Source organism: Peromyscus leucopus, chromosome 14, assembly GCF_004664715.2.
Source record: "Peromyscus leucopus breed LL Stock chromosome 14, UCI_PerLeu_2.1, whole genome shotgun sequence".
Classification (NCBI taxonomy): domain Eukaryota; kingdom Metazoa; phylum Chordata; class Mammalia; order Rodentia; family Cricetidae; genus Peromyscus; species Peromyscus leucopus.
The window spans coordinates 68,054,163-68,064,904 of NC_051075.1; the positions used below are offsets into that span (position 1 = coordinate 68,054,163).

General features: G+C 41.6%; 1 protein-coding gene and 1 pseudogene across 1 annotated transcript in view; one reads left to right on the plus strand and one right to left on the minus strand.

Moving 5' to 3' along the window:
- The first annotated feature begins 6,516 nt into the window (after nt 1-6,516).
- LOC114705002 lies at nt 6,517-7,263 on the plus strand (annotated as a pseudogene).
- Nucleotides 7,264-8,025: 762 nt separating this feature from the next.
- Nucleotides 8,026-10,742, minus strand: part of LOC119089071 (cation channel sperm-associated protein subunit beta-like) — a 29,756-nt gene continuing 27,039 nt past the window's right edge. Inside the window, exon 6 of the mRNA XM_037210998.1 lies at nt 8,026-8,052. Coding sequence (XP_037066893.1) covers nt 8,026-8,052 — 27 coding nt within the window. The remainder of the gene's footprint in view (nt 8,053-10,742) is intronic.

Consider the following 10,742-nt stretch of genomic DNA (forward strand, 5'->3'; position numbering starts at 1 on the left):
AGAAGAAATTTTTGAAAAGCAATTGCTGATAAAGATTGTTATCTTTAGTGATTTTTATCTCCAGTGGGGGAAACCTATTTTTACAAGCATGTCCTCAGAGTTCAGTAACTTATTAACTAAGTATCCTAGGTTTTTCACTTTATTCTTATGAGGATCTTCTTAGGCATAAAATGGTAAGTCTATATTTTTCATAATTATGAAAAATGATTTTGAAATGGATGTGGAAACATCACACCATGAATGCCTAATTTTTAAAATTTTTTTTTTTTTTTTTTTTTTTTTTTTTTTTTTTTTTTTTTTTTGTTTTTGGTTTTGACTCATTGTAGCTGTCCTCACACGATGCTGCTCTTATGCTTTAAAGCGTGCAAGGCTAATTTTTCTTTATTAAGAAATTTTCTACTCACTCCACATACTATCCGCATATCCCCCCTCCTCCCTCCTCCCACCCCCAGCTCTCTTTCCCAAGCCACCCTGCATCCCCACATCCCCAAAATTGAGGTCTCCCATGGGGAGTCAGCAGAGCCCAGCACACTGAGCCTATGCAGGTCCAAGCCCCTTCCCACTGCACCAAGGCTGTGCAAGGCATCACACCTTAGGCACTGGATTCCCAGAAGTCTGCCCATAGACCAGGGACAGATCCCAATCCCTTTGCCTGGGTGCTCCCCAAATAGTTCGAGCCAAGCAACTGTCTTCTGTATCCAGATGGTCTAGTCTAGTACCATGGGGGCTCCACAGCCACCAGTCTACAGTTCATGGGCTTCCACTAGTGTGTCCTGAATGCCTAATTTTAATGAAAATCTAAGTGTTGTTTTATCGTCAGCATGGTGGCTGAACCTGAATCTACTGCTGTTTCAATTACTGATGGCAGTTTTGCAATCATTGCCACACTGCTCAGGCTGAGGCCCAACTAGACTTCTGCATTTCACTGGAACTGCTTCTGCTGCTGCAGCCAACCAAATGTAGTTTTAAACTAAGTCTCTATTATTCTATTTTACTAATGAAGACTTGGGTGTCAGATACTGGGGTGAAAACCTGCTATCTCAGAGAGGCTGAAAAGCAGTGAGCTAACCTTCCTCCTTAGCAGGCGACCCAGCAAGAGAGCTTTTCTTCCACTGCCCCAAACACAAAAGGACCGCCACAATCAAAGTCCCACCATGCTACTTCTCTCTATCCATCTTTCAGACTTCCTCTGACTCTCTGTGACTACTTTTTGTCAACTAGTTGCTGGCTCTGCCTTGTGACCCAAGGTTGATTTTGTTTAATTAATGTAGTCTCAGAGTTCACAGTATGACCAAATATCCCACAATACCTAAGATAGACACTGAGATTTATCTCTTGGCTCTCCTACTAATTAAGAATACTTTGTCTGGGACTGGTGAGATAGTATATTAGCTAGGAGCACTTGCTCATCATGCAGAGAACCTGGGTTCCATTCACAGCACATACATGGTGGTCCACAACAGTTTGTAACTACAGTTATGGGGATCTAACACTGTCTTCTGACCTCTCTAAGCACCAGGCATGTACATGATACACATACCTACATGCAGTGAAAACATGCATGCACAAAAAATAAAATAAGTGAATCTTAATTGAAAAGAATACTTTGGGAGCTTCCTAAACTTCAAGTTCTCTACCTTAAAAATGGGGAAATGGCTCAGAGGTACACACTATAATTCTACTACTCAGAAGGCTGAGGCAGAATAATACTCAATTTCAGGCTTTTCTGAGCTAAGTGGTAGTCCCTGATTCCACCTAAATAATGAAAATAAAGGGGGAGACCTTGACAACATTAAAAATATCTACCATATGTTGGGCAGAGTAGAAGGTGTTAGGGATACAGAGGAGAATAAACTGACGTAATCCCTGTCACTCAAGGACTTACAGTCTAGTGGGGGTTGTCAGGCAGACAAACTGGTTAGATGGAGTAGTGGGTGAAGTTATAGATAGATAAAGGGAAAGACAGACCAAGAGAGTAAATACAGAATCAATCATAGAATAAAACAGTGAAGGGGGAGTGGGAACACAGGTGCTGGGGAAGTACATCTGATTTAAAATTTTAATTACGTGTGTGTGTGTGTGTGTGTGTGTGTGTGTGTGTGTGTGTGTGTACTCATGTATATCTATGAGCATACATGCTACAGAATGCATGTAGAGGTCAGAAGACAATTTTTGGCTGTCATTTCTCTCTACCAGGTGGGATCTGGAAGTCAGGCTAGGTGGCCACTGCCTTTATTCATCAGGCATCTTGCTGGTCTGGTCTTGGAAATCTTATTTTTAACAGAGTCATTAGAGCAAAAGAGTTCCCTCAGAAAGGTGATGCATGAAGATTAAGTTTCATAATAAACACAGAACACTTAGTATATAGAATTGCTTTATAAACATTAGTGATGACTTAAAATAATGCCAATCAGAGGCAGGTGGATCTCTGTGAGTTCAAGGCCAGCCTGGTCTACAGAGCGAGTTCCAGGACAGGCTCCAAAGCTACACAGAAAAACCCTGTCTCTAAAAAACAAAAAACAAAACAAACCCCCCAAACAATGCCAGTACCCATGCACTATACAGTAACTATGTAAAAAATGGGCTAGAATACTAATTTTAAAACTAAAAATGGAAACTAGAGATGGCTCAGTGGTTAAGAGCCTTGTTGCTCTTCCACAGGACTTTTGTTCAATTCCTAGAGCCTACATTGTGGCCCACAACTCTATAATTCCAACAGATTCAATGCCCTCTTCTACCCTGCATGGGCATCAGGCATGCATGTATATATGTGCACCTATGTAGTACACATATGGAGATACAGGTAAAACATCCATACAAACAAAATAAAATAAATAATTCTACAAATAATTTTTTAAATTAAAAAGTTAAAACCAAAGTGTTAAGCAATTTGTGTCAGGGCATACAGCCATAAGTAGCAGGTCCAAGATTTGTCCCAGATTTGTAAGTGTACCTCCCCTTTCCTATAGTAAAAAATCACAAACAAAAAGGGCATAGGCTTCTCAAGAGTTGTTACTTCAAAACTTAAATGAAGTGTATACTTGGTATATCAAACAGGAATTAAGGCCCAAGTTAAAGGAGATTTAGGGATAAATTATGTTTCTTTGAGGAATGTTATTCTGTGCTTTTATTGTATTTGTCATAGATTTTTAGATAATTTGTGTGTTTTTTATTAATATCTGTTTTTGTTAGCAATTGACACATGGATTTTCAGTGTATGTATCTGTGTATTAAACAAAGTTTTGAGTGTGGCAGGCAAGCACTCTATCATTGAGCCATTATACATGACTTTAGCCTATGACTATGTTAATAGTCTCTTTTATTTTATTTTGTTGTTTGATTGCTTAAAAATCTCCCATCATTTGAATGAAAAGGTCATACCATCCCTTACACAAAATGACAACCTCAACATGGTCCTTGTTATACAAGGACTATTTCTTAAGGTCATGTGAGGTATGTTTCTTTGACAGGCTACTTCTGTCAAACTTCAAAAGAACTAATTGGTTCCATATCAGACAGGATTGTTGCAGCTGGTCTAGAAAAGGGAGGTAGGCATCATTTATTAACAATGCTCACAGAGCATGGCTACCCAGGATGCTCAATGGATAAATGAAATATACCTCCCTATACAGCTACAGACACAATTCCATAGAATCTCACCTTCCTGTCTGGACAGTAGAATACACTTGAGAGACTAAAGTGCCATTGCATTTATACCTGGCCTTAAAGGGGACCAAAGGGCTATAATACATACAGTTAGTGGACTTTACCAAACTGTCTGTGGAAAGAAACAACTTGATTATTTGATTGTCTGTGGGGACCTCTTTACTGGAACAAGCAAAGTGGTTCTCCTTTTCACCTAAACAACAACAAAAAACAGGTCAAGATAGAGGGGCTTACATGATAAGTACTGATAAAACAGTCTTTTCTTTCTTTCCTTTCCTTTCCTTTCCTTTCCTTTCCTTTCCTTTCCTTTCCTTTCCTTTCCTTTCCTTTCCTTTCCTTTCCTTTCTTTCCTTTCCTTTCCTTTCCTTTCCTTTCCTTTCCTTTCCTTTCCTTTCCTTTCCTTTCCTTCCCTTCTTTCTTTTCTTTAAGACAGGGTTTCTCTGTGTACCCCTTGCTGTCCTGGAACTCATTTTGTAGACCAGGCTGGCCTTGGACTCAGAAATCTGCCAAGTTCTGGGCTTAAAGGTGTGTGTCACCACTACTGGGTGATAAATCACTTTTTAAAGAATAAGAATCATAACCTGGGCAGTGGTGGTGCATGCATTTAATCCCAGCATTTGAGAAGCCGAAGCAGATGGGTCAAAAGTGTTTGAGGCCAGTCTGTTTTACAAAGTGAGTTCCAGGACAGGCAAGGCTACACAGAAAATCCCTGTATTGAAAAAGAAAAGAAGAATTACAAATTTAAAGTTGGGTGCGGAGATGCATATATGGAATTCTAGGTCTCAAGAAGTTGAGACAGGAGGATCAACAGTCAGAAGCTGTCCTGGACTACATGAGAATCTGTCTAAATTACTTTCCCATCCTCCACAGAACAGAATTGTGTAGCTAGAAGTTTTCCTGTGTCCCACTCAGTTCACAGCCACTCAGACATAAATAAACACACAGAGATTCATATTACTGATGAACTGTATGGCCATTAGCTCAGGCTTATTACTAACTAGCTCTTACACTTAATTTAACCCATAATTCTTATCTATGTTTAGCGACATGGCTTGGTACCTTTTCTCAGTTTTGCCTTCACATCTTGTTTCCTCTGTGTCTGGCTGGCAACTCCTGACTCAGCCTTCCTCTTCCCAGAATTCTCCATGTCTGCTTATCCTGCCTATACTTCCTGCCTGGCTACTGGCCAATCAGCATTTTATTTATCAACCAATCAGATCAACACACATTTACAGCATACAGAATGACATTCCATAGCAGAATTGTAATTTTGTCTCTGCTGCCCGTTATGATAACCAAGATCACCTTTCCTTTGGTGATCAGTGCTGCCACCTGGTCCCTGCTACTTTGGGGCCCAATTAAATGCTCAGTGTAATCCATCCAACTGAGCAGGAGTGCCTCCACCCTAAGGTCTGGCACGGGGAAGAACACAACAACAAAGCCCTTCAAATGTGCTGGTGCTTTTCTCATGATTTTGCATCTTATAGAATAGTGAAGGGTATGTCTTCTGGGCTCTCAGAGGATTAGGTTTTACACAGCATACCCACTCTAGCATTGTGATATCCTTGAACCTTAAAATCCTTTCATCAACCCTATGCCAAGGGATATCAGCCATCTCAAACCCCTTTTAGTAGGCCATCTTTTGACAAATGCTTCTGCCAACTAGTCAAATGAACTTTTGACACCCATCCTTTTTAAAAATACTATGTGAGCTTCCATATTAAACCTAGAATCTCCACTGAGTGGGCTTATATCAATATATTCAATGTGATCCAATTTTATTTCCTTCCACCATTACCCACATCCTTAAAATATGTTCCCACACATATTCTCCAGGTTTCTATTTAAATGAATTAGCAAATTAATTAAGTTCTTAAGTGGCATAGTGTCACTGGTGCTTTGACTTGGGTCTTGCTGTCCCTGATACCTGGGGGCAGAGGATGAGTAGACACGGAGTCAATAATACAGACCCCAGGAGGTTGCAAGCAATCTTGTTTATTAAACAAAAGGCTGATCTATCTATCTATCTATCTATCTATCTATCTATCTATCTATCTATCTATCTATCTATCTATCTATCTATCTATCTATCTATCTATGTATCTATCTATCATTTCTGGCAGGCTTTTACTCCTAGCTGCAATGACATATCTTGGTTGGCTCTGGGCTTTACATTATCATTTTCCAGTTTGGAGTTTATGGGTCAGCTTTCCTTTGGCCAGAATGCTTTCTGTGTATGCCAGTTCATTGTTTGCTTAAGGCATGGCCCAGTACTTCAGCCTTACCTACCTCATATCACCCTTTTTATTTTATTGTGTGGCTGCTAGTGGGAATCAGAGTTCTTTGCTCTAATCTTGTTGTCCCCTCATCAGGGACGACCCAGCATTTGGACGGTGTCTGTATTAGGTTAGCCTGCCTGTCAGGCTCTTACCTGTCATTGACTACTAGTCCTGGAAGAATGGGTCCCTAGAGAGCATCTAGTGTTCGAGAGCATTAGACAGAGGCATCAGGAATTTCCATGAACTAGTCTCTTATTACTTCCTTAGGGGGCCATGATCGGGGCCTTCCATAGCCATTAGCAGTTGTAGGGTTGTTTTGTTGATGTGGTGCTGCTAGGGAACATGTTGTAGGAAACACTTAAACAACAGAATTATTAAGAGTACCATTCCCCCTATCATTCTCCATGCTATATTTTTTGAAGGGTCAAGGATTGATTTTATCTGATCCCAAATTTGAGCAAAGAATGTTGTAGACACCTCCAGTGGTTTCACATGCATGGAGTTCAACCTTAAAATTTCATTAGAGAGTTGTACTATAAGGTTTAAAAACTCTTTGCTCAATGGTCACAATATGATTTCCCTTAATGGACTCCTGGCTTGTGTCATATTTGAGACCAGGTAAGGGGTTAAACAAAAGGAGGAGAATCGGGGATCACAGTTTTCTCTTATTAGGCATCTTTAATGTCTGGATTTATTCATCCAATAAATCTAGTTGTTGCTGTAAATTTAGTATAGCTGACTGGAAATGGGAATTAATCAGCTGTTGAGTGCTTAATGCTCAGGCTGATTCTTCTATGGCAATATTAAGTGTAGATGTGGTGGCTCTCATTTGAACCAGGGAGGCTGTGACCACTGCCCCACCAGCCACAGAAAGCAGGATGTCAGCCAAGCCGACCTGATCAGAGCCATCAAGAAGCTGAAAGCACTGGCCACTGGCTTTGGCATCATCCCCGTGGGTGGCACTTACCTCATCCAGTCTGTTCCAGCTGAGCTCAACATGGATCACACGGTTGTGCTGCAGCTGGCGGAGAAAAATGGGTACGTGACTGTCAGTGAAATCAAAGCCAGTCTTAAATGGGAGATGGAGTGAGCGCGGCAAGTGCTGGAACACCTGCTGAAGGTAGGACTAGCTTGGCTGGACCTGCAGGCTCCAGGGGAGGCTCACTACTGGCTGCCAGCTCTCTTCATGGACCTCTACTCCCAGGAGATCTCAGCTGAGGAGGCCAGAGAAGCCTTCCCTTGACTGTGTGGAGGTCCACAGCAGCAGGCCAGGAGGGGCCTGCCTGTGAATAAACCTGGACAATTTTGTTTATAAAAACAAAACAAAACAACAACAACAAAAAAACGGCACTATGGCTGCCGTTATACCAAAGTCTCTTTCTATTCTGGTTTGTTCCATCAATTCTACTCTATGGAAATGTGTTACATTGGTCAAAGGTACCCAAATGAAAGCAGGGATGCACACCACCACTGCCTGTGAGGCCAACTCAGGATTCCAGCAGAGTCCCAGCTTACAAAAGTCTCAAGTGCAATTTAGCGTTGGCATGGAGTAATTGGTTAAGATAAAGAAAAAAGGGGTCTTTATGAATACAGGGGTAGCAGAAAAGGCAAAATGGTTTCACATGATAACATACAGATCATCTGTAACTCTGTCAGGAGTAGAGATGGTATCATAAGATAAAAAGGTATACTCTCCTTTGAAATAAGTGCTTCTTCTTATAAACAGAAAGGGCCTCAAATCCATGCAGGCATGGTGGCCACATAGAGGCCACATCCCCCAAACAGTTCTGGACTTTTTTACTCGTCTCATGAGGTAACCATCAGTAGTTCCTGGTGTGCTACAGTTCATAGATAGTGAAGCCTTGCCATGTTAGCCTTTATATAAAGGGGGCAGAGTACAAAATCAGGAAGGCAATTGATCCCAGTTAATAGGTATTTAAATTTTGATGACATATCCTCAAATTTAAACAAAAGCAATCAAATGGTTGCTGAATGCCTTCAGTGATGTTCTTTTTCCTTTTTTTCTCAATAGTGGGTCTCATTATTTTGATACCCTGCATAAATCCAGTCATTCTTCCAATTACTCCTTGTAGTCCTTTAAAATCTCCTGTAACATAAGAGGAAAAAGGGATGCACCCAGAAGTCTCCACCCTGTGGTGTACATCAAGGCAAAGGATATCTGCTAAATTATAAAATCCAAATGAATAATTAAAATAACCTTGAAATGGGGCATAAGGAAGGTTTTGTTACTTGTATAAATTCCTGGGAAAAGTAGGGGCAGCTACCACAACAGGCATTGGGATAGGGGGGCAGGGACTAATGCCCAAAGATCTTTGGCCTGAACAATCATTGGCAGGAGCAGTAACAGGACTGTCAGCAAAGGGAGAGGTCCTCCCTGAAATTTTCTTGATCCATAGCAGGCTGTATGTCTATGATTGGCACCCATATTGGCTTCATTTGATCTTGTGGGAAAACACAAGCATACACTCATCAATGTGTTAATAAGGGAGCAGGAGGTTGCCAGGCATTGGATAGAGGGTCTTTTCTTCTGACTGGGGAAGCAGCATCTCTTTGAGGAGGGAGGCCCAATGCTTATATGTTGGACTCCGGCCTTTATTATCAAATGATAGGAAATTGCTCTTTTTTTTTTTTGTTTTTTCAAGACAGGGTTTCTCTGTGTAGCTTTACATCTTTCCTGGAACTCTCTTTGGAGACCAGGCTGGCCTCAAACTCACAGAGATCTGCCTGCCTCTGCCTCCCAAGTGCTGGGATTAAAGGCATGCGCCACCACTGCCCAGCTCTGGAAATTGCTCTTAAATAGAACTTCTACCAATGCCAAATGTGGGTCCCTCTTTTTTTCTTTTGATAATTTGTGCTATTTTCTTTTAAGGAGTGATTTGTCCTTTCTACTATCACTTGTCCTCATGGGTTATATGGAATACCCATAGTATGGTCAATATTCCAGTCCTTCAAGAAATCCTTGAGCTGCTGGGACGTATATGCAGGACCATTATCTATCTTCATGACACAAAGCACTCCCATGACCATCATAGTGGTTTTTAATGCCTTATGGCCTATGATTCCTTTTACCCTGATTGTGCTAGGGCATAGGTAAATGAGGAGCATGTGTCCACTATCACATGTATGTATTTAAGATTGCCAAAGGGGGAATGGTGGGTAACATCCATTTGCCAGAGCACATTGTAAACAAGGCCCCTGGGGTTGACACATTGTTTATTCAATGGTCCCAAGAGAGCTAGAGGGGTGTAAGTGGTGCAGGACTGGGTTAGATGTTTGCATTGTGCTATGGGCAGTTCAGGTAGCAACTTGTGCAAGTTATGAGGGGACAAATGTTGATGGAGGAGTCTAGCCTGTTCCAATAGGGGCGGGTTTACTGTCATGATGGGCTTGTCAAACCTACTGTTGCCTGAAGCAAGCTTTCCTAGCAGCCCCAAATGAGATCGGATATGGGTTATATACCAGGGATGCCTCCTATTCTCTAGAATGTCTTGTATTGCTTTCATGGTTATGGACATGGGATCTCTAAGGGATTTTAGTTTAGCAAAGGACAACAGCTTGCATGCCTGGGTCACATATTGGCTGTCTGAACAATGTTTATGGGCACTGACAGCTAAACTCCAGTACTTTAAGGATGGCCAGGAGTTTTCCCATTTGGATGGAGCCTGGGTTGAGTTGGGTGTGAGTTATTTCTTTGCTATTGGGCATTGTGATTATTAGGCCAAACTTCATTCTATTGGCATCTGTAAAGGCTATAGCCTCTTCAGGAAGAGGGACATTTGAGGGATTAGCACAGGGGCTTAAGATTAACTCAAGGAATGACAAGGCTGACAAACATTCATCTTAGGGAAAGTAGTTATCCAAGATCCTTAAAAAACCCATCATCATTTTTTGGAAGGGAAGAGAGTCTGCCTATAAAGGCAGGGTATTTTGGAGGGAGAAGGGGAGGGTAATCTTGTCTGGTTTGTGACTCATGATTCTCCTTGCAGTTGCTCTTGCTTTAATGCCTATCTCAAAGGCAATATGAAACTTCAAGTGATATGGGATAGTTCAGAATGTGATAGATGTATCCAGATTAGGGGGGCTGATTGCCACATGCTCCCAATATGCTGCCCTTAGTAAAAAGGACTAGGACTATCAGGGGAATATTTGGATCATGTCTTCTCAGGGAGGTGTTATAGGCAAGTTCACTAGCCCTCTTTTAGAGAACCCTGGCCCCCTCTGTCAATTGTATTTTTGCAGAGGGGGAAGAATGCCTTTCAAGAAGGGAGAACAGTTGTCTCATGTCTTCGTTGGTAATTGGGAGAAATTGTTTGATCCAATTAATGGTGCCACAGAGTTCCTGGAGGTCTGTAAGTGAGTAGGACTCTTGTATTATAATAGAGGCATTGAGGGGTTGGATGGCTTGGCTGATTTGGTAACCCAAGAAGGCAAATGGGGGTAGCCATTGTATCTTTTCCAGGGCCACCTTGAGGTTAAGGGTTCCTAAGTCCTCAAGGAGTCGGGGCAATAACTCCTGAAGTCTTTGTCTGCTTAGGTGGGCCAACAGGATATCATTCATATAGTGGATCATCAATACCTCACTGGGGACCCTAGCTAAGGCCTGTTGAACATATATAACTGTCAGATGACTGGATTGTTTTTCATAGCCTGTGGTAACACCTTCCAGTGATAATGGGAAGCAGGTTTTTGAACACTGGGCTCCCTGAACACAAAGTGCTCTCTGTCCTCTGGAGCCAGGGACATTAAGAAAAAAAAATCTTTAATATCTATTATCAA